Source organism: Thalassophryne amazonica, chromosome 2 (genome assembly GCF_902500255.1).
Source record: "Thalassophryne amazonica chromosome 2, fThaAma1.1, whole genome shotgun sequence".
In the NCBI taxonomy this organism is placed as follows: Eukaryota; Metazoa; Chordata; class Actinopteri; order Batrachoidiformes; family Batrachoididae; genus Thalassophryne; species Thalassophryne amazonica.
Window position 1 is genome coordinate 58274636 of NC_047104.1, and position 25150 is coordinate 58299785.

The 25150-nt window shown below is 41.1% G+C and overlaps 1 protein-coding gene across 1 annotated transcript in view; it reads left to right on the forward strand.

Annotated features, from left to right (window-relative positions):
• The window catches only part of LOC117524665 (pyruvate kinase PKM-like), a 31951-nt gene extending 13181 nt beyond the window's left edge, over positions 1 to 18770 (forward strand). Inside the window, exons 2-8 of the mRNA XM_034186483.1 lie at positions 11479 to 11648; positions 13266 to 13357; positions 13942 to 13950; positions 15696 to 15818; positions 15941 to 16127; positions 17856 to 18126; positions 18494 to 18770. Coding sequence (XP_034042374.1) covers positions 11492 to 11648; positions 13266 to 13357; positions 13942 to 13950; positions 15696 to 15818; positions 15941 to 16127; positions 17856 to 18126; positions 18494 to 18755 — 1101 coding nt within the window. The 5' untranslated portion in view covers positions 11479 to 11491 and the 3' untranslated portion in view covers positions 18756 to 18770. The remainder of the gene's footprint in view (positions 1 to 11478; positions 11649 to 13265; positions 13358 to 13941; positions 13951 to 15695; positions 15819 to 15940; positions 16128 to 17855; positions 18127 to 18493) is intronic.
• The last annotated feature ends 6380 nt before the right edge of the window (positions 18771 to 25150 follow it).

The window sequence follows — 25150 nt, forward strand, 5'->3', positions numbered from 1 at the left end:
ATCGGACGCCAAAAATTAAACATGGTGGTTTTTTTGTTTGTTTTTTTGCGTCCTGTGCTCAATGCAGAGACCCTTAACCGACGCCAATTTCCTGTTGTGTTCCATTATTCCTGAAGTATAAATCATGCAGGATTGTTTTTGTATCGCGTACACAATGCAGTGAAAGCTACACGGTCAAAAAAGAGCACAGAAAAAAAAATGCTGATTGCAGCTGTAGCTCCTCGCTCTTCTCTCACAAATAGGGATGGGTATCGAGAACCGGTTCCTTTCGGGTATTGTTAAGAAATGATTCGATCCACCGACATCAATAAGCTTTTTGCATAACGATTTCGTTATCGGTCCTTTAGAGTGGCCGTTGTTTTGGGGGCTGTTTGTCAGGAAAATGATGATTTCTCTACATTGATTACAGACCCTGCAGCGGGTCTGTATTCAACTTTTCTGCAGTGCGGCTATGCTTTGAACCAATCGAAGCAGTCGTTCGTAGATTGAAGCAGTGCTTCGATCTATTGCTTCGTTTATTCATTTCTTTCCTTTCGTTTTATCTTAATTTTCCCCTGCTAAAACCCTAAAGAGCATACGTCTGAGTATTTACTTTTTTATGTTAAACCGACCTGTTATGGTCTTCTGAAACAGTTGAGATGTATTTTATAACTTAAAAACGGGAGCGACGCTAACGTGTTAGCATGTCTATGGCATTTTCAATGTTAAATGTTAGCATTAAGCAGTTGCAGCTGTCATCACGTTCGAGTACATTTGTTTTCCGTATAATAAGCGTTTGTTGTCGTAAACGAGTCAAATGAATTACAAATTGTAATTTTTTTACATTTATTTTTGTTTATATATTAATCATGTAATGATTAGTTATTATACAATTTTAGAGAGACAAAAAGAACCTGAATAGAAACACAACAGAAAATATAAAACCAACTAACAATGAACATACATAAATGTTTCCTGTGAACACCTAGTGACTCTTACACCTCCATTTCCTCCCTGTCTTATTTAAGTTTAATGACAGTTTGTTTCGGTCAAACCATATTTTCAATGTGTTAATTTCTTCAGTGATTTCCTCCAGAACTATCTGCCAAGCTAGAAAACTCCTGCATCCTTGTAAGAGCAGAATACTACTGGAACGAATTTGAATAAGGAAAGTTTTGTTTTTTTTCTCACTAAATGGATGCTGCACTCACTGCAGTTTATCGTCTGGAATAGCCCCAGATTGCATTTCATAGCTTCTATAATTCAAACATTTTTGTGCAGGTGGTGTTGGGGTAATTTTGGGTTTCAGCTTTTTTTGTTTTTCACCACTTTCATACTGAATATGTCAATCGTGAGTCACTTTTGTGCAGATTAAAGTTACTAACTGGGACTCCTGTCTTGTTGCAAGAAAGAAATGAGAATCGTCCTCCATTCTGTTCACACAGCTCTAAACGCTGCGCGTCTCTCTCTGCCAAGTCAAGTTAGAACAATAGAGTCCAGTCGTAATTCATAACTTCAAAGCGAAACACCATTTTGTTTATTTTTATTTATGTCCAGAGATCAAGGATATAGTGAGCAATTTCATATTTATTTACTTTAAGACTCAATTAAATACGTAGAAAACCTGTAAAGCCTACTTTTAGTACAAAATTCACAAGAGATATCGATAAGCGGAATCGGATCGATAAGCGAATCGATAATGGCATCTCTATCGATAAAATCTTATCAATACCCATCCCTACTCACAAATGTGTTTAAATAAAATCCATAAAAGTCCTGCTCACAGACTGATTGCCAGAGACGGGACATGTTCACATCCAGTAAAGTCCGGACTTCTCCAGTCCACTCAGGGACGATTCATTCACACGCGCACATGTGAACAAAAAAAAGCTGTCTGGCTGCATGCAGTTAGTTCCTTGTTCTCCCCTCAAACTCTCTCATCACTGTGTTTATAAAAAAAAAAAAAGTATATATATGTCCTGCTCACAGACTGATTGCCAGAGACAGGACATGTCCACATCAAGTAGAACTCAGACATCTCCACATTTGCTCACGGACATTCGTTCGTTCGCGGGCAAAGGAGGAAAGATAAACTGTAACAGAACTCAGAACGCAGACCTGAAGCTCAGCACAAGGAAAAATCAGAGTCTGGCTACAGCCAAACTGTGCACTCTGACTTCTCTGTGCAGAGAACTTGAAGGCTGCATTCTCACCTCCTCTGCCCCCTGCTGCGCACACCTGACGCAGATATTCCTGCGTCGTCATGATGGAACTGGAAGTGGGCCCAGTGTGAAAGGGGCTTAAAACTCACACTCTTTGAGCATGTAAGATTGTCATCAGAGGCCCTCCGTCTGCTCACTTTCACTCATCACTGTGCATAATGGTGCAGGGCGCATTGAAGCAACCAGCCAGATGGCTATTCAAACGGGACAACTAGTAACACATCACTCCTAAAAACGATCTTTGGTTTGTCATGTCAGGTAAATCTGCCCTACAATTGGATTTTGAAAAAACATGTGACGGTGAACCAATTCCGATTGGACACTCACATTGCGCATGTCATCACACAGCTTCTATGAGGAGTACTAAGATGACCAATGGCTGGCTCGAACGTCTGCGGCGTTAACTTTTCAGCAAAAAAAAAACTAAGTTTCTATCTCATATCATTAAAAAGTTAATTATAATTTAGTAAAGCTTGGTCTCAGCAGTCGTATACGACGTCGTCGGCCCCAGAAGGTTGATTTAAAAAAAAAAAAAAAAAAAAAAAAAAAAAAGTGCACGCAGGAGCTGCTGCTGGTTTCAAGTACTGTCGGAAATTACACAAGTTTTTTTGTTGTTTCAAATTCAGCAATTGTGACAGCAGCACTCACAAACCGGCTTCTGCAGTGTGTGAAAACATTCAGCTGGTTGAACAAAGTCAAACTAAATGCTAACATTACAGAAACTAAGCAAACAATAAAAAACATCAAGAACGGCAGCAAAACTAAATACGGATGAATTGAGGTTTTGTTGCCCTTTGTTCAAATTTTTCAACAGTATTAAAAAATCCTGACGAAGTGACCGCTGCAGGAATGAAGCTGAGCGAAGGTTAAATGATGCTAACGAAAGTCCAGATTTCTTGTTTCATTAGGGCTTAGTTGCCCTTTGTTAAGTGCCATGTGACTGGGCCATTACTTTCATTACCGGGTGGATTGCCAGATCTGCACTTCATAACACAGCCTGTTAAGAGTCAGACTGGATTAACCAGTTTTGATTCCATTTTTGCACATTGTTTTGGCTTGTGGGTGATCATAGTAGAACAGAACCCCGTGGAATACAAGTATTAAGGACTTGCTCACAAACGTGGGAATCAAGTGTCACAGGTCCAAAGAAAATTGGCTGCATCCAGGCCAATAAGTCGGTGTCCCCTTGGCCTTTCCAATTGCTGGGTCCCTCAGTACTGAGGCACTTGCATGCTGGCTCATGCCATTCCACATAGCCAAAATATCTAGCTGATGTAGCAACCCTTCATTTGATAAGATAATTCCAACTGTACTCAAACAGCTATCAGGGACTGTGTACTAAAAGCATCCAGTTGTTGGTTTAGTATCCAGGTTTCACAACCATACAATAAAATGGGAATGAGACAGTCCTTAAAGACTTGGATGCTTGTTGTCCTGTGAAAGTATTGGTGTTGTTAAAAACTTGTCATAACTTTTTATTTTAAAGGATAAGATAAAAGATAAGATCAGGATCATTACTGCTGAAATTTTGAAATTAAAAAATCAGCAAATCACGTTGTGTGGGTGACGTCTTATCTGTCTGGTCGTACCCATTGTGTTTTGTGCAATGACACTACCTCTGACTTTAAGGGCATGAAGTTCGGGGTTCCACAGGGATCCGTTCTGGGTCCCTTGCTTTTTTCCCTGTATATGGCACCCCTTGGGAACATTTTGCGGCGTTTCGGGGTTGCTTTTCATTGTTATGCTGATGATACTCAGTTGTATATGCCGATAGCTGCTGGAAATCCTGTCCACATAAAATCTTTACAGGACTGTCTTGCAGCAGTGAGAAGTTGGATGTCTAGCAACTTTCTACTTTTGAACTCTGATAAGACTGAAATGACGGTTCTTGGCCCAGCAAGACATCGGCACCAATTTGATCAGCTGGCGCTTAGCCTAGGTTCATGTGTTATACATCATACTGACAAAGTGAGGAACCTTGGGGTAATCTTTGATCCTACGTTGTCCTTTGACCTCCACATTAGGGAAATTACGAAGACTGCTTTCGTTCATGTGAGAAATATAGCACAGATTCGCCCCGTCCTGTCTATGGCTGATGCTGAGACTCTGATTCACGCATTTGTCTCTTCTAGATTGGATTATTGTAATGCTTTATTTTCTGGTCTGCCGCAGTCTAGCATTCGAGGACTTCAGTTGGTGCAGAATGCTGCTGCCAGAATTTTGACGCAAAGTAGAAGGTTTGACCACATTACTCCCATTCTGGCATCCCTTCATTGGCTACCGGTTTCTGCCAGATTGGATTTTAAAGTTTTATTGTTGGTTTATAAAATTGTTCATGGACTGGCGCCTTCCTACTTGGCGGACTTGGTTAAGCCCTACGTACCTGCGAGGCCTTTGCGTTCGCAGGGCGCAGGGCTTCTGTCTGTTCCGAGGATGAACAAAAAGTCTGTGGGGTATAGAGCCTTCTCCTACCGTGGTCCGGCTGTTTGGAATGATCTACCTGCTGTTATTTGGCAGTCTGACACGGTGGAGATTTTTAAATCAAGACTGAAGACCCACTTTTTTAGACTGTCTTATCATTAATTTTTTAATCTATTTATGTTTGCTTTGTAATTTCTTTTTATTCTACTGTGTTTTATCTTTTAACTGTGCTTTTCTTGCTTTTAATTTTGAATTTAGATTAATTTGTGTTGTTGTGAATCATGTGAAGTGCCTTGGTGCGACTTTGTCGTGATTTGGCACTATATAAATTAATAAATTAAATAAATTAAGCATATGTCTGGGATGTCATTGAATGTTTCGTTAACTTTTTTTTTTTTTTAATTTATGACAAGCCACTTCTCTTCACTCAGCTTCTCAAGGACCACTAGTGGTATTCATAGATTCCAGAAAGAACACAAGTTGTCTGACATAAAGTTCAGTGAAAAAGGACCTGGGGCTGAAAGGATTAGTCGAGTAACTCGAATAATTCGATTACAAAAAGTATTCGAGGCAAATTCTGTGCCTCAAAGCTCCATTTAACGTTGTCATACATATGCCAGGCCTGTGTATGGTGCTGGAACATCCCCAGAAAAAAACCCAGAAGACTAGAGCGTGCACACGAGCTAATCTGTAGCACCAAAAGCTACCGCTTTCTAACGCGATGCAAAAGAGTAAAATAAAACCTTTTAAGAGAAAGACGGTCTACGCTGATCATCTGAAAGAGCTTACTGTGCATTTAAAGTGAAGCAGTGTGTTTGCGTATTTTTAAAACAATGTGTTGTCCGCTGGCTGCTCTCCGCTCGGGCGGGTACTGAGTCGAAGTTTGCAACTATCTGGCTGCTGTCTCTCTGCCCAGCGTGAGGGGCTCAGCACTCCCCTTACACTGGATTAGTCGCAGCTCTCGGCCACACTGACGAACAGTCTCTGAAAGAAGATCCTCTCAGCAGAAGTCCACTCTTTCTTCTGTGTTTTGCTCAGACTCTGAGTGTTTCGCTTTTTAATTTTTGCTTTTTGGGACAACACACAATGCTTCACAAGAACAGTAACTTGAAGAAAAAAAAAAAAGGTAACTGCGAGGCATGCATATTCAATCTCCAGCTGAAATGCATCTGCTGAATTGCAGAGAAAAGGGGATTCAAAAAAATTCACGCAGGGACCCAGTCCACCACTCACTCATCTTCAACCGCTTTTCCTGGTTTGGGTCACGGGGGTAACAGCTCCAACAGGGGACCCCAGACTTCCCTTTCCTGTGCCACACTGACCACCTCTGACTGGAGGATCCAGAGGTGTTCCCAGGCCAGTGTGGAGATATCATCTCTCCACCTAGTCCTGTGTCTTCCCCACGGTCTCCTTTCAGATGGATGTACCTGGAACACCTCCCTAGGGAGGCGCCCAGGAGGTATTCTTACCAGGTGCCCGAACCACCTCAGCTGGCTCCTTTCAACGTGAAGGAGCAGCAACTCTACTCCGAGCTCCCCACAGATAACCAAACTTCTCACCCTATCTCTAAGGGAGACACCAGCCACCCTCCTGAGGAAGCCCATTTCGGCTGCTTGTGCCCGTGGTCTAATTCTTTCGGTCATGACCCAACCCTCATGACCATAGGTGAGAGTAGGAATGAAGATTGACCAGTAGATCGAGAGCTTCGCCCTTTTGGCTCAGCTCCCTTTTCGTCACAGCAGTACGGTAGAGTGAATGCAATACCGCCCCTGCTGCACAGATTCTCTGGCCAGTCTCACGCGCCATCATCCCCTCACTCGTGAACAAGACCCTGAGGTACTTCAACTCCTTCACTTGGGGCAAGGCCATATTCCCTACCCGGAGTAGGCAATCCATTGGTTTCCTGCTGAGAACCATGGCCTCAAATTTAAAGGTGCTGATCCTTATCCCAGCCGCTTTATACTCAGCTGCGAACCGATCCAGTGAGTGTTTGGGGTCACCGGCCGATGAAGCCAATAGGACCACATCATCTGCAGAAAGCGGTGATGAGACCCTGAACCCACCAAACTGGAAACCCTCCTCCCTCTCACTAGGCCTCGATATCCTGTCCATGAATATCACAAACAGGATTGGTGACAAGGCGCAGCTCTGGCAGAGGCCAACCTCCACTGGAAATGAGTCCGACTTAATGCTGAGCACCTGAACACAGCTCTCACTTTGTGAGTACAGAGATTGGACGGCCCTGAGAAGGGACTCCATACTCCCGCAGCACCTCCCACAGTATCTCCCGGGGTACCCAATCATACGCCTTCTCCAAGTCCACAAAACACATGTAGACTGGGTGGGCATACTCCCAGGCACTCTCGAGGATCCTTGTGAGAGTAAATAGCTGGTCGGTTGTACCACGATGGAACCTGCATTGTTCGTCTTCAGAGGTTCGACTATCGGCCGAACCCTCCTTACCAGCACCCTGGAGTAGACTTTACCAGGGAGGCTGAGTAGTGTGACACTCCTGTAGTTGGCACACACTCTCTCTCGCTTGATTGAGTGAGAGTGTGTGCCAGTCCACCAACTTTTTTCAAAGTTTTAAAATGGTTAAATTTTACAAGACGGGGGGAGGGACACAGAAAGCCACACCCCATCACCATTTAAGCAAAATATCAAGACTTTGGCCCGACCATCGTCGGGCGACAAGACAGTTTGTGCCTTATTCAGCCAGCGAATAGACATTTTGACACGGCATTGCTTCCCTGGGTGCCAGGTGAATAGACTCGGCCCTCTACGTGCACTTTAAATCAAGTTTTCATTAACAGGGTGCAGAGCTGCACTCCAGAGCTCAGTTTTTCACAGGCTGTGGTCACATTCACATGTGGCCTGACTGACTGAGGATTACACGGACTGCCTGCACTTGCGGTCCGGTGTGGGACGAGTGCTGAGCAGAACTCCTGACACCGGGAAAGATCCAAAACAGGGATGCACTAAATTTGACCATCTGCGTGATGACGCAGCGACATTGTGCCATTACTTAGGGAGAGCCCTCGACTGTTGTTTAAAAACACAGAAGTACAACTGTTTGTTGTGATTTGGCGCTATATAAAAAAAAAATTGATTGATTGAATTGATCTGATTAATCAATATAATATTCTATTACTAAAATAATCGATAGCTGCTGCCCCAGTATTGATAAGATTTTGTCTGTCAATACCTCCTGTGAATTTTGTGTACAGAAAGTTGGCTTTATGCTGCATTTACACATAATAAGTCACGAATGCCACGAAGTACACATTCTTGGCTGCTCTTTATGAATTTGATGATTTAGGGCAGAGGTGTCAGGAGTTCTCAGGAACTGTTGGAACCTGTTACGATTAATAGTACGTTTTGTTGGCGAATTATCAGGAACCATTAGGCACAGTCAATAATAATGTCCCGCACTCTTGCCCATAACACCAAATAGTTAAGTTCTGTCATGTTTCAGTATCTTCAGTTAATGAGGCTCATCTCTGAACGTGGCACTAATTTCAAGATGTTCAAAATTTAGCAACAACAGCGTGGGGCAATTTGTGTATGGGTTACTACGAGGGTTATAGAGGCATGTTGGTGATGAGGACGAGGCTGTACAAGCCCATTATCTGCGTGCCTACCAGCTACGAGGACTGGGAGAGGCTATTTTTGGAGCGGCTCAGCCCTCTCGTGCACACACTTCCATCTTCTTTTTTCCTCCCTCTCTCCTGCTCCAATTTGAAGCAGCTAATAAAAGTTAATTATTTGTAATGTTTTTATTTTAATAGCTTGGTAAAACAGTTACATGTTCATTCATTCTATATAATCAGCTGTAAAAGTGACTGATGGATTTAATATCATCTTAATGGATTAGGAGCTCCACTGTGTGCGCACTTGCGCAATGACTTGTGCTGAAAACGAGCATTTAGGCAGAAATGCACCAGTTGAATTGCCGAACAAGAGGGATAATTGGATTAAAAAAAAGAACAAAGGCTTTCTATGCTCAACTGCACCGGTGAGAACCTTGACATTCTGTGCCCATAGTCACAGATGCTGGCCAAAAAGCTGCCAATAGACTAGACCACTTACCACACTTTTCTTTCTTCAGGAAGTGGCATTTTTGAGTAGCTGTTGGAATCCATTCTTCTTGGAAAAATGGATACCAAGCTCAAATTTAAAGTTTTTCATTGGAAAAACATACTGTACTTAGAAATGTATCCCTTTTAGGCAAAATTTCATAGTATTTCAGCCTAAGCCCTTTGCTAATGATGTCCAGCATGTGCAATTTGATATTGTGTGCTCTGTTTTGAATATTGTTTAAGAAAGTTTCCACATATCAAGTTTATCATGTTTAAGAAAAGCGAAAGCTGAAGGACATGATTGATGTTTGAATGGCGGTACATAAGATGTGTTCTCTCAACAACAAACATGCACGTTGCTATTATGTGGATGTTACACATTTGTCTTTAATTCTTTTGGTGTAATGTTCATTTATGTGTTGGTCATGATTTAAATAACATAACCTGGACATCAGAATACATGCACCATTTGTTAGTAGTTTCTTCCTCATAAGCGGTATTCTGTCACCACTGTTAAATCAATAAATTACAAACACCAGTTAGAACTTAATGAAATGCATAGAACATGTAAAAGTGATGAGTGAGTTAAGTGTCATTGTGTTTACTGAACATTTAAGATCATAAGAGTATGATTTTTGTCATGTTATTCAGGAAAATGCATAGAAATAATGAATGCTTAAAATTTGTTGTTTATCTACCGTGAACATTCATTGTTCATTTAGAAAGTAAAAATATCAGCTTGGTATCCTATTTTTCTGTGAACTGGACCATTTGAACAAGTTAGAAACAATATACTACTCAAAAATGCCAGTTAACATTTTTATGAAGCCACTTTTCATGATTTCTGTCTAGACTATCATGTCTATTTACAAAGAGGATTCATTCCTGCACTGTTCCCCACGGTTTTCGGCAGGAGCCACTTGCAGAGCTACCTACGTAGTGCACATGCACCGAACAATGTAATGGTCTGTTCAGGCTGTACTGTGTAATGGTGAAGAAAGGAGATGCCATGTTATTGTTGTGGGGTGTGTGAGATTTTTTTTTTTTTTTTTTTTAAAGATGTCATTTTAATAGCCTATTGTTCAGAAGCATACGTGTGTTGGCTGTTGAATTAATTTAGACAGAGGGAGCTTTATGGTTTAACTTCAGGCCCTGGTAACCTTACGCTAACACAGATGAATGAAATGGAGTAGAGGTTCATGTTCTGTTCAAAGGGTCAAAGTTGTGAACATGCTCTTAAGACTTTTACATACTTGAAGAGAAAAGATGGCAGTCTCTCTCTCTCCAATTTCAGTAGAGCTTTATTGATATGGGAGACATATGTTTACATTGCCAAAGCAAGTGTTACAGAGTAAAAATTTAAAATGAAGTCCTCTGCCCCTCTCGCTCGCTTTTTTTTTATTATTTATTTATTTTTCTTGCTCGCTGTTTTCATGCTGTGCAAACTTCGAACTTTTTGGAAACACGAAGCCTTTCAACTGTAAAATAAATGTATCGGTGATACTCGCGCAGTATTTTAATGACAAATTTTTCCTTTTCATTAGACAGAATCTCTATTTGCTGTCCTCCTTAGCTGTATTGCTGAGCTGGTGTTTAACAGCCTCGAGACAGTGAAGCAGCTAACTTCTTAGCACACATTTTCAGCAACAATTAAGTTAACTTTTCAGAAAATCTGTGCTTGGCGAAGAGACGATTTGAATCAGAGAGCCGGGCAGAAATTTGCCACTACCCACAGCTAGAACACTGCGGAAGAGGTCTCTCTCAAACAGCTTGGCTTCAAAAACCTTCCGCTCGATAGCAAATGGCAGAGAGCAAACAGCAGTTGAGATGATTCACAGTGGCTGTTGCCTGGTATCGGAAAATGTTGGGGATTGAATCGGTATTCTTCCGATACGTGAATTACGTCTGTATCGGAAGCTGATTCCGATATCTGATCTGTGGCAACCTTATGATCAAGACTAGAAATGCATAAATGTTGTTTGACCTGTATCTGGCTGTGGTAGATTGTATCACTTTACAGTGTTCTTTATAGCTCTATGTGGCCACTCTGCTGCTAGCCTTCCAGTGTGTAAAACCGGTGTACGAAGCTTTGTGACCAGCGGTGGTGTTGAAGTGCTCTGTGTGAACTAAATTCATATTCTCTCTCAAATGTGCTTGTTCATAATGACTCACCTTATTTGTTTAAACCATCACTGTTGCATAGTGTACAAAACATTGTACTCGGATTTATCTCAAACACAAGTCTAGATCCTCTTTGTTGAGACAGTACTGCAGCCTACACAGGGGCTTTTGTAGTAAAACCTATCAGGGAAATGACACCAGATGCAAGAGAGTGGAGCCACTGAGTGGGGGATGGTGCAGAATAATGCTTAAAAACCATTTCAGCAAGGGGGTGCAGGGCCTCAATTTTCAGTTGAGGGGGAAAAAAAACCCTGATACAAGAATCAATGTTGGAGAAGAGAGTGCACCATTGCTACAAAATTTCACAAAGTGAAAGGCTGTTCTCTATTCAAAGTTCTTAATTCAGTCAATTTGTGTATTAAAGCTCACAATGTAAGTTAGACTTCTCAAAATGTTTTCCTTGGGGGGGGTGTGGCTACAATGCTCCCTCATATCTAAGGATTTCTTAATTTTAAAATTTCCCAATTTCATACCTGTATTTAATTAATCACTGTCCAGGTGTCCCAATCCAGTTAAATATCAATATTATTGTAACCTTCACGTTTCCTTTTTAACTTCTTTGTGTGGATTTTTTTTTTTTTTTTCTTTGCTTGCAGTACTCCAGTGATTATGCCTCAGTCAAAGACGGCCGACGTGGGCTCTGCCTTCATCCAGACACAGCAGCTCAATGCTGCTATGGCTGACACTTTCCTGGAACACATGTGCCTACTGGATATTGACTCTGAACCCACCACTGCCCGCAACACTGGCATCATTTGCACCATTGGTTGGTCAACACAGATGGACATACACTTAAACATGAATGCAGCACTTGTTTTATATAAATTTCATTACTCTGGGGATATGCAAATATAATGTGGAACTGACAAATGCGAAATGCCTTCTTTCAAGACATGAATTCCACAAGGAGTGTTTTATTTTGTACATTTGTTTGAGGATGTTGTCTGTACTTATGATTAGGGGTGTAACGATACACAGAAATCACGGTTCGGTGCGTACCTCGGTTCTGAGGTCACGGTTCAGTTCATTTTCGGTACAGTATGGGAACAAAATGCAAAACCTAAATTTGCTTGTTTTTTAAACCAACAATTTATTGTAACATTATACAAACAGGAAAATAAAATTGCAAAGTGCTGCCTGGTAATAAGTTAAATAAAATGTTCTGAAATAAATGACAAATGTATGAAATATTATTAAAAAAAATAAATACATTTCTAGTTAACAGCTTTTAACAAAACCATTCCACAAGTAAAGAGCAGCACAGCGGTTCCAGCATGAAGCCCTGTTCAATTTTATTCAATCTTCATATTTTTTGCCAGAAAAATTAACTTGTCCAAAACTGTCACACTCTAAGGGATTTTTTTTTTTTAAAGAGAATTAATTTTAAAGAATCCCTTTTACTTTTGTACAATTTATTTTATTTTCTTCATACAACTTTATTGATCCCAAAAAAGGGCAATTATGTTTACGCTCCAATTACCTCAGACAAGATACAGCAATTAATCCACAGTTATTACTTGTTTACCGTAATAATGGCACACATCAAAATTAAAGACAACACATATACATTTGACATTGTTTATGTGCACTAAACTTGAAGCAGTCTGTCATCCGAATTTCTATCTCTTTCTATTAACTGTTTGTTTGTTATACTTTTTTAAATAAAGTTTAAAACATTAAAAAAAAACATTGTGGGAGAGGCAAAAAAGTGAGTAATACCACCTTAAAAATGTGGAACCACAAATAAACGTGATTCTTGGTTTATTTATTTTGCCATTAAAATTGGCTGTCACTTATTAAAATAAAATCTCTCAAAGTCTGGGGACTATTTAATCACAGCACAGCAAAAGAGGTCGGTAGGCTGAGCGAGTCCGAGTGAGGAGGTTTGTGTAGATATCCCTCCACTCAGCAGCTTTACAGGCTGGTGACGTGGAGGGGGAGACCCACTGCCGCTCAGTGACAACAGAGACTTTGACTTTCAGCCGGCAAACATCAGAAAAGTCTCCGGTAATGCCAGGAAAAGTGGCTAGATTTCTCGTTAGTCGCTTTTGAGAAATAAGTTGTCGAGGGTTTGGAAAGTCATCGAATTTAGTGAGAAAGTCAATCAGTTTGCAACACTGAATGTAAACACACGCAACGCGAACTCACCCGTGCACAGCCCTGTACCAAAACTGTTCAATACAAATACATGTACCATTACACCCTTACTTATGATGTAACCATTTTTAACTCAGTGTGGGCTCATTGCTCTTCTGGAAATGTGAGAATGAGTAGAAGAAACCTTGTCACAAGACAAATGTAACAGTTGTGCAGACTTGGCACTTGAGTAAATGATGCCAAACTAACATGGTTTTTGAACTCTTCCTTTTTGCTAATTCTACAGGGCCAGCCTCACGTTCTGTGGACATGCTTAAGGAGATGATTAAATCTGGAATGAATATTGCTCGCTTGAACTTTTCTCATGGCACACATGAGGTTAGTGTTTCCACAGTATTTTTGACTGCAGAAAGGCACTCTGCAGCTACACCGAACAGTTTTCACTGTGAAAAGTCAGTCAAGCTTGAGAATTCCATTGAAATCTAGTTGTGTGCTTTATCATAAAATGGTGTTTGCTGATATGTTGGGTTTTGTGGGAACTAAATAGCCAGTTATCTCTTTAGTGCAGTTATGTCACACACCCTGACTCACATGGGTGTATATTACAACATGGCGTCAAAAGTTTATTTCTACATGCAGGTGGGGGAAGACAAAGTGAGCTTATTTATTTCTCGTATGTGAAAAGCAGTATTGATTACTATGTTGAAAGTTTGTGGTGTTGTGCTCCACCTTGTATGGAAGGGATGTGACCTGTTAGCAGCAGTAATGCTCACGCTGAACCAGCCCAAGGTTCAAAGTTCAATTCAACATTCATTGCAGACATCTTGGGACAGTGAGCTGTACTTGAACATCAGCATAAATAATGGGTGAACTGATGTGACTTGCCAGTTAGACCAAAGTGTATCATGTATGCAACATCACATGAGGCTGGACAAGCATTAAAGGTGCGATGTGGCATATAGTATCATTCAGTTTCAATGGATAGGTGTGTACATCTGTCTCCTTATACAAATGTTTAATTATCTTTGAGACAAGATTCCAAAGTGTTCTCCACTGTACAATGCACACGAGCCAATCTGCAGCTGTAGATAATGTCTGTGATTCTCGGAGTGATGAGAAATTGGTTTAATCAGCCAAATTCTGAGAGCGAATGAGTCATCGGCTACGGAATCATTATTGTATATAGTGTGGCATCAAGCGGGACAAAGCGGATCGTATTGGCACAACTTGCATGTCATTGTGGGTATCATATTTGTGCAAGGGTCAAGGTGAATTTACCCTGTCATATTTATGATCGTGTGGTGTCGAATTGACCTTTGGGTTTAATTATTTTCGCCTTACTAAATTAATCTTGCACATAGGCTTGAGATCACAGGATCCTCTGTTCAAATCCCAGCCTGACTGAAAAATTCCTAAGGGCCCTCGGGCGAGGTCCTTAATCCCTAGTTGGTCCCAGTGTGTAGTGGGTGCTTTGCATGGGAGCAGCCTAACATCGGGGTGAATGTGAGGCATTCATGTGTAAAGTGCTTTCTGCATCTTATGCAGATGGAAGAGTGCTATGAGGTCTGTTAGAAAAGTATCCGACCTTTTTATTTTTTTCAAAAACCTGATGGATTTGAATCACGTGTGCTTGCATGAGCCAACCTTGAACCTTTGTGCGCATGCGTGAATTTTTTCACGCCTGTCGATTGCGTCATTTGCTTGTAAGCAGCCTTTGTGTGAGGATAGGTGGAGTCTCTCGTTTTTTTTTTTTTCTTTGCAAGGAAATGACGGAACGACTGGAGCAGTGCGACTGCATCAAATTTTGCCAGAAAGTGGGCGACAGCCAGGTGGAAACCATTCGGATTATTCAGACGGCTTTCGGTGACGATGCTATGAGCATCACACAGATTAAGGAGCGGTACAACTGGTTTAAAGACAGCCGCACAACGGTGGGAGCGCGCCGCGCTCCAGTCGGCCATCAACATGCTGAAATGACCAGATCATTTCCAAAGTGAACGCTGTGATGATGCGGGACCGTCGTGTGATTATCCGAGAAATTGTGGAAGAGGTGGACATCAGCACTTCTTCGGCACATTCCACAGAAGATTTTGCCATGAAAAGAGTTGCAGTGAAATTCATGCCGATGGCTTGGGCACAGTGCTGATGGCGCAGCAAAAGTACCTCTGTGTTGAAGTCTCACAGGACATGTTGTGACATGCTCCTTAATCTGTGTGATGCCCAGAGGATTGTCACAGAAAGCCGTCTTAATAATCCGAATGGTTTTCACCTGGCTGTCGTCCAGTTTCTGGCAAAATTTGATGCAGTCGCGCTGCTCCAGTCGTTCCGCCATTTCCTTGCAAAGAAAAAACGACGAGAGACTCCACCCATCCTCACACAAAGGCTGCTTGCCAGCAAATGACGCAATCGACAGGCATGAAAAAATTCACGCATGCGCACAAAGGTTCAAGGTTGGCTCATGCAAGCACACGTGATTCAAATCCATCAGGTTTTTGAAAAACAATAACAAGGTTGGATACTTTTCTAACAGACCTCGTATATGAATGCAGTCCATTTACCATTTCACATAAATCTTCAGTACCTGTGTCACTTTCATAAGCTTTTAGTGAGTTGTCTACAGCAGTGAATTTTTGTTAAAAATTTTGTACTGCTAGCTGGCCAGTAGTATTTGGACATGTTAAATTCCTTACAGTCCTCTCTCTGTATAGTACCATAGAAGACCATCAAAAATGTACGGACCGCATGTGAAAGTTTTGAACCTGGCAGTATCCACTACCGACCTATTGGCATTGCCCTGGATACCAAGGGCCCAGAGATCAGGACTGGCCTCATCAAAGGAGTGAGTTCAGTGTCACCGAAGCAATGCTCTTTATAAGTGCTTCATAGCTGTGGTTGTACTCCTAATAATAAAAGAAGTATCAAAATCAGCTGAAGACCAATTGTGTTTTTATGGTGTGATAGAGTGGCACTGCTGAGGTGGAACTGATAAGAGGCAACACAATCAAGCTTACTCTGGATGACAGCTACCAGGACAAGTGTAGTGAGGAAATCCTCTGGGTGGACTATAAGAATATTACCAAGGTGGTGGAAGAAGGCAGCAAGATCTACATTGATGATGGACTCATCTCTTTGCAGGTCAAGGAAATTGGTGAGTGTCTCCGTGACTAAAGGTCATTCAGATGCTTTGCTAAGCCAAAGCTTCAGTGTCATTGACACACACAATTCATGGCATAGCTTGTGAAGTTAAGTCACAGATTCAGTTCATATGCGTCTTAAGCGTGTGATTTGTCCATCTTGGAGACCCAAATGAGAGCCTGACTCACAGTAAAGCTTTTCATTGTGTAGATGCATGCACATTTCTGGAAAATATTTGTAGTACATGCTTCACAAATTTTGCCAACTACAAATAATCAGTTTGTTCTCAATTGTATGCCCCCCCCCCCCCCCCCCCGAATTATGGAAGTGCAATTCTCATTTACAGTGAGTCACAAATTGTACCTACAATACTCCATAATAATCCGAACAAATGAACAGTTTTTGTTTTTTTTAAGATCTTTGCAAATTTATTAAAAATAAAAACGTAAGTCACATATACATGAGTGTTCACGACCAGTGAAACTCTAAAGTTCAGGGTTTCCACTGATCATTCTTGATGTTTTGGCAGCTTAATTTGGAGTCATACACACCTGTCTACATATAAGGTCCCACAGTTGACAGTGCATGTCAGACCACAAACCAAGCATTAAGTCAAAGATTGGCTATTGGTGGTTGAATTACCACTGGCCAGGGTTTGATTACAGATGTATACTTCTGGCCAACTCCCTTGGGTGGCAGATAACCAGTCCATCCCCACCTCTCAAAAACAGCAGTCTCTCTCTGCCACAGCAAAGTGAAATGTGTACCCCCCCCCCACCAGTTTTGCACCTGTTGGGGTCCTCGACACTAAGGCACTTGCTCACTGCAAGTGATCCTCCTTTATTGTCATTCCAGTGGTGTTAAAGGATCATCCAACAAAACCTAGCACTAAAAACAAATCTTCATTACCTTAGCTCACTGGTTGGCATCACAGTCTTGCTACCATACAGGGAGCACTAAGATTCTAAAGATTGGGACCTTCATTTTCTTGCAAACTGTCACCAAACACCTCAGCCACATAATGACACCATGAGCCCTTCTGAGGTGTCAATTTCGAAGGCAGAGAACCGAGAGGCATGATTGTCAGTGCAGAAATGATCAAATCTCAAATTTGACACTCTTGCCACATACAGATGTACATCTGATGGCAGTTTGTTTGTTATTCCAAGTCAACATAATATATAAACAGTACAGTTTTATGTACGCACTTGACACTGTTCATAAAATGGTGAAAAAAGAAAATTAATAAAGACAAAAAAAAGGCATAAATGAATTAACATAACAGAAACAGAATCAACTTGGAAAGGAGTGGGATGAAGACGAGCTTATTGACTCCCACCCCCATACCATCCTTAAATTAAATTACTTAAATTACCCGGTTGCCGTCATTTTGAGCTTAATATTTCATATATAATATAGAAAGCATATAAATAATACAATTATATGTATGTGAACACACACCCATACATATAGAGTAGCATTATCCATGAAGTAAAGGTCTGTTCCATTTCCACAACCCTAGCAAACACCCAGTCTATGCAAGCATTGAATGGTGTAAAAGTTGTGATAAATCCCTGATGAACACAAGTGTTCACTGGGGAAATTCTTTACAGCATCAGTCAATTTGATATCTGTTCAATGGCTATGACTGTCTTTATATTCTTCTGATTAAATCACTTCCCCCTCCCCCAATCACTTTGAGAAAAATTGCGAGTAAAGATTTGTGTTCTTGTTTCATAAGGTGACAATTACCTCATGTGTGAGGTTGAGAATGGTGGATCCCTTGGTAGTAAGAAGGGAGTGAACCTGCCAGGTGCTGCTGTCGACCTGCCTGCGGTTTCTGAAAAGGATATCCAGGATCTGCAGTTTGGTGTGGAAGAGGGAGTCGACATGGTCTTTGCTTCATTCATTCGTAAAGGAGAAGATGTAGACGCTGTCAGAAAAGTGCTTGGAGAGAAAGGCAAAAACATTAAGATTGTCAGCAAACTTGAAAACCACGAGGGTGTGTACAGGTATGTGGTGATATAAACATCTTTTCCAACGTTGATTCTATTTTTTTTTTTTTTTTTTGTCTTTTAGTTTCTTAATCACTCACTTTACACACATTGTGGTGTAATTGTTGTGCCACTAAGCAACAGTTGACCATATTTAATTGTGGTGTCTTCTGCTTTGTAGAGCCCAGTGTTACAAATTTCTTGTTTTTTTTTTTGTTTTTTTAATGGAACACTCTGACTTGCTATTTTTACTTTTCAGATATCCTACTTTTTTGTATTCATATAAGAGACTGTCAGGATTTTAGAATCTTAAACATAAGCTTATGAAACATCATAAAATATATTACTTGAGCCTGTGGAATTTAAGTCCTCTCCAATTGTTCAGGTTTGATGAGATTTTGGAGGCTAGTGATGGCATCATGGTTGCCCGTGGTGATCTGGGCATTGAAATCCCAACAGAAAAGGTGTTCTTAGCCCAAAAGATGATGATTGGCCGCTGCAACAGAGCTGGCAAGCCGGTTACATGTGCCACACAGGTGAGCAAACATTGCATGTTGTTTCCTAGCAGTCAATGTCTGATATTTAAGATGTGCTGTATTCCAACCCCAGTTCCAATGAAGTTGGGACATTGTGTAAAATGTAAATAAAAGCAATACAATGATTTGCAAATCCTCTTCAACCTATATTCAGTTGAATACACCACAAAAACGAGGTCTGTAATTTTTATCATAGGGACACATGGGTGCAAAACCCCCGTTTGTATACAGATTTCTATCAAAATTGGTTTCCATGTTGCGCTTATATCGTCATGTAAAACCGCTAACTTAAAAAGCAAATATATTATGCCTTTATTTTGACACAAAACACGCCTCTCAAAACGTGTCCCTCTTCTTCCTTATTGCTGCCATGTTCTGCATCAGTCTGTTATAGCAGTACTAAATCCTCTCGATGAGTCCAGTGTCTTTCAAGTATTTAAAAAGCCAACACTTCCCCCTCTCACGTCACCTTATGGCTAATATACTTTGTTGAGGTGAAATTAAAGCAGTGTGCTTCATGCTGTACAGGTATATTCATTGGTTATGATTCTTATATTTATACAACTGATGGCATTTGAAAGTGCTGCTTTCTGGTGATGGTATGTCACAACATGTTTAGAATTTAATTGGTCTGGTGGTGTTATTTGGCATTAAGTGGTATTGAGCTGGTGATGTTTTTTTTTTACTGTTGCATCAGTTTTATCACTTAGAAGTGGCAAAGACTTCATTGGCAATAATTATCACAAGTGCATTAATTATTTACTAAAAGCAGAAAGGGTGTAATTATTGATTTGTTTCATAAGACATACTTAGAATTTGATAAATGTAGAGTGAAAGCAGAAATAAACTTTGTTAATGCAGATAGTCGGTCCATTTGTGGAAATGTATTACAGCATACATACAAGATAGTAAATACATTTTCATCAAATCAAGATTTGAGCCGTATTTTGTTCCATTATAGGTATCAAATACCACCTTTTTTTTTTTTTTTTAACTTCCTGTGGGGTCACTTAGAAAATGTTCAGTCCAAAAAATTTTCAGTTGCTTACACCCATGGGTACACTTCAACTGTGAGACAGAATCCAGGGTTCTCCCCAGACAATGGACATCATTGTGCCATCATAGTGTGCCCCTGCTCTCCCCACACGGCACTTGTAGCCAGCCGAGCAGAGCCCACAGCACTGTGTGTGGCTACAGCTCAGAGCAGGAGAGCAGCGCATAGCGTCTCTCAGTGGGGGGACTCTATCAAACTGTTTCATTAAATAATCCAGAGCTCTTTCAGTCTGCATAGCTACTCATGCCTTCATTAAATAATCCAGAGCTCTTTCAGTCTGCGTAGCTACTTATGCATTCAGAAATTAACAGTTTATTTTACAGTTGAAAGCAATGACTGCTGGCGCTAAAAATTTTAACGAGTGGTGCACCTTTGGAGGAAACAAAATACAGAAGCCTTTCATATGGGAGCAACAAACTAAAGACAAAAAAAAAATCACAATATAACCTACTTTATTACTGCATGTCAGCTCCGTCACCAGTTTCTTTTCCATTGGCAGCATCGTTGGTACATTCGCCCTGCCCTGGTTCATGGTGTTTCTGAAAAGTTTTTATTCTTTTTAAGGTGAAGAAGCACCTCTCAACTCCTACAGTGGCCATGGGTGCGATGATGTGGATCTTTAGTAGAGTAATAGTCTCTGAAAAGACCTCTCCAAGATTATTTTCCATAAACAATTGGAAAAGGACCACAGCAGGCCTTGAACTCCTCCTGCAGTAAATAATCCAGTCTTGTACAGAAGAATAGTCTCTCTGTACGAGTCAAGACTGAAGTCAGTCTACCAGAACAAGAAATTTAGCTGAGGAAGCTTCTGCGATTAAAAGCAAAACGTCCTCGCGTCAAGCAACCCAGTCCAGTCAAAGATTCAAGCTTCTCTACTATGGAAGCCACCTGGACAACTGAGCCTTCAGATACAAAATAATGCTTTAAAACTATGCAATCCAAAACAAATTTACGAGCACGCACCACAAGAGGGCAGACAGCTCACACCAGCTGATCTATTTTTCACAACAAAAAGGCTGTCAACCTGAGTACATGGATTTCTTTCTTCAATATAATCTCACCTCTTATGCGATCTTCTGATTGTTGATGTCTCTTTCTTGTATGAGAGCTGTGCTCTCCAAACTCCTTAGCTCACCCAGTGAAATAAAATGGACTGCCTGTATATAGTGCTTTTCCATCTGCATCAGATGCTCAAATTGCTTTACAGTAATGCCTCACACGCACCCTGATGTCAGGGTGCTGCCATACAAGGTGCTCACTACACACTGGGAGCAACTAGGGGATTAAAGACCTTGCCCAAGGGCCCTTAGTGAGTTTCCCAGACAGGGTGGATTTGAACCAAGATCCTCTGGTCGCAATCCCAACACTTAACCACTAGACCATCATGTCCCCTGTTGACTAGAGTGAATTTTTGAAGGCAGAATATTTCCAAAATAACAAAAATAAAATGGATTAATAATAAGGCAGAAAGTGAATGATAACAAAGTTAATAATACCTGATCATTCGGATGTCCTGTTAATTGGAAGTTGGATACAGTCAACCAAATCAGTGGTCTTCTTTTGTATCTTGGCATAGAGGAGTGCACATGTGACATGAATAATGCCGTGGAAAAGTTACAGGAAGAACTTCAAGTCCGGACATTTGATTATTAGCGGCAGAGCTGCTATCCTGCTCCGCTGCAAAGCAAAAGTGGATGAAGTCCTGCTCTGATCATTTTCCTGCTGCTGTATCGGTCAGGCCTACTTAATCATTTTTCCTCTTCCAGTGAATGCCTGGAGATCGGGTTATAATGAAATAACAGTTTTATGCAGATCCACTGGTGGTGTACACTGGTAGGAGAAGAAACTTCTTATGTTGAGTTTATTGGCGGTCTGCAAACAAAGATGGTGGATTACCGCCACCAATTGGCACATACTATCATTGTGCAAGAGGTAATGACCTGTTGCAGAGTGATAAAAATAATCATAGTTCTGATGCACATTCTGCATGTGCTGATGGTTAATGTACCTGCTGCTGTGAGTGAAGAGAGCCAGTCAAGAAACAACAAAAAAGTGTCATTTGCAGTGGGCCAAACTTCCAAGGTACTTTACATGAGCTAAAGAGCAAATTTTGAGTGGCCCATTGCCTGTCTGAGTGTGTGTACTGTGCATGGATAAAAACACAAGTTTTAAAATGAATTTTTCCTCTTTTACTGTTACTATTTTTTTATGTAAGGCCATGAAATTTGGCCAGGTGATCTTTTTGAATTATCCTGTAAATTGAGGGAATTTATGGTGCTGAGAAAATTTAACTTTTATGAAAGCAATTGATTTGGGGCAATTCATAAATATGTCATTAAATTAAATGGTGAGATTGGAACTGATTTCTCTATCAAAATATGACCAGGAGCCTTTGTTAAAATGTGAATGATGTAGGCTGAAATGTGTAACTGTTTCTATAGTAGTAGAATAATAAACGTCTGTAGTTTTGTTGGTCTCACTTCAGTAATGACTGCAATTGAGGTTCAGATATATAAAATGACCGTGCAATGCTTCAATATGAGTCTTGGCATCATGGTGATTTAGTGGTTAAGCCCCTTTCACACTGGCGTAAACGTAGAGCTGGGTATTGTGACCTATCATCTACGCCGAGTTGAGTATCTCGTCGTTCACTTTTAGCAGCTCTACGTCAAGTTTTTGCTCCCTACGCAGCAGTATGTTGAGGGCTATGCACGTAGGACCGAAGAAATTAAACATGTTTAATTTTTATTGGCGTAGAGCACTGGACACAGAAAATACACAGTTTTAAGCAGGTCTGCACAACACAGCGTTACTGCATGCAAGTCTGTGGAACACTGCGCTCCTGTGCACATCCAAAAAGAGTGCTGCATCCAGAGTGAATCAGCTGGAGAACATGATGATACAGCCCACAGTGCCTCTGTGTGCTCAGAACAGCTGATGTAACTGATAGATGTGTGTGTGCTCAGAACAGGGAATCGAACCTCAACTCATAAATCCAGAAACAGCAGGTAGGTCGCTCTCTCTCTCTCTCCCCCTCTCTGTTGCTCTCTCCCTCACTCTCTCTCTCTCTTTGTTGCTCTCTCTCTCTCTCTGTCTGATCAAACAATAAGCACTGTGATGCTTTAAAATAAAATTGCCATCGTTGCATGTCAGTGCACACATCAGACAACCTGATCGATCAAGTCTCAAATCAGCGGAGCTGATCAGAGCAACTGGAGGTTTAAAAGTAACGAGTCACGGCAGCCTTTAACACAGCCAGACTTGGCAGCATCTGTACACAATGACAATGATTCACCAAGACAAAAAAATGTTAAAACTGTTTCCGGCGTGCTCCACGCCGTGCAGTAGAGAACAGAGCGCACTTCCACAGAGGCACAAAATAGCAGCTATGGCTACATATGTGGCAGTATGCAACTGTAAAAACCTCATGATACAGTCCACTGTTTTCCAAGTGCAGTGATGTGTTCTGCACAGCCGGCAGGAGTGAACTGAAAAGAGTTGAATCAGTATTAAATAGCGGCAAGGTACACGCGACTGTGTACACACATTAAAAAGCGAACACACGCATCTGCAAGCAAATCTACGAACACAGAAAAAGGCCGAGTACATGCGCATTTCGGTCGTACTTAAATGAAACACACCGCAAACGCAGCTCTACGTTTACGCCAGTGTGAAAGGAGCTTTAGCACTGTTGCGTCACAGCAAGAAGATCATGGGATCGATTCCCATCTGTGGAGTTTGTGTGTTCTCCCCATGTTTGCATGGGTTTCCTCCCACATATAATTCCTTTAATTCCTCTCTTGTACAATGTCTTCATAGATGTGTCTGCCACCTGTTGGATGGCTAGTGGATGTTGGATAAATTCAGACATTAAAAACATGTAGTATACCTTCTGGACATTGGACATGTTTGCTTGTCACTGTGCTCCAGCCAGCCACTACATGCAAGTAGATATGTCTGGAATAGCTCAATTAGCTAGGCAGATTACACCAGTGTGCCATTCCTTCTTGTTTAATCCCTAACAGCAAATCTGGGCATCATGGTAACTTCTTGATTCATCTTTGCAGATCATGAAGAAACTTGGTATATGGAGTAGTTACAGCCATTATCACCAGTTTTGAAGTTGGGGTGAAATTTTTGAACTGTTCAAAAATTTCATCTTGATTTGCAAAATCATCATTTGTGCATGGTACCTTCCAGGTGTTTGTAGTCTTAACAGCTTCAACCATGCTTAAATGTCTTTTTAATGGGGTATTCCTAGTGAGTATGGGTTAGAACTTGTTTGATTGGGGTAAATAGTTTAAGCAGAGATGGAGTTTCTTGGGGTTTTGGCCGAGGACATAGTGCCTTATGGCCCAGTCACACGGCATACAATGATTCCTGAACGAAGGACAAAAGTCACAATTCCCTGAGAAAAGGTGGACGAGCAAGCTTTATCACCAAACAGCCTGCGACGTAAGAGCGCAAAAGGAATGAAAGAGGAACTAAATGAAACTGAAGCTAGCGTTAATCTCGACGCTTTAAACAAAGCGCGCCTGGAGCCACAGCTGGAGTCCTGGAGAAACTGCAAACAGAAGCTGTGGAGATCTATTTGCACGTTGGTGGGTCCACCTGCTGGTTCCTCATCCAGAACAAAAGAGGGGTCATATCCTTCATCACCAGAATCCTCAATGTCTGACACGCTGCGCACTACATCTTGCTCCAATTATTTAAAAAAACAAACTCTAGTGTGCTTGGTTACTGCTCTGTCACTGTATTCCGTTCCAGCTGACTTTCACAGATCTGGCAACTTGCTTCTGATGGATTGTTTGTTGCTGTGATGCCACTCTGAATTCACACGGTTGTATACGCTTCTTTTATTTCTGTTTAGCACTCTTCTGGTTATTAATTGTATCGACCCTGAACATTATTTAACAACAGTCCTGTTGTGAATCGCTAGCGGTTAGCATTCGCTAGCTAGGTCGACCCCTCCCCCCTCCGTTGTTACTTTTTATAGGTGTTTCTTTTCTACCCGTTTAATACTTCTGTTTGTTTTTCAGTCAAACTGCTGTGAATTTTAAGTAATTATTTTACTCCTGTGTAAAATCTTGGGAGCGGTTAGCTATTTCGGACCCCGTCATCATTTTTTCATTTCATTTTTTTACACTCCTGTTAACTGTTTAGTGTATTTTATAGCTGCTGCTTTTTTTTTACCTGTTTAATACTTCTTAGTTTTTCAGTGTAACTGCTGTGAATTTTAATAAATTTATTTGCATCTGTGTGAGCCTTAGGAGTGGTTAGCTTATCCATTATTGGTTAGCTTGTTTGCTTGGCTACATTCTCAAATTTCTTAGTGCACAAAGTACACTACTAATTCTACTTTACACCCTCCGTAAATCCTGCGTGATGTTGGAAGATAGGGTGGCTCTCTTAGAGAGCCGTGTCCGTAAGTTAGAGCAGCTTCTTAGCGCAG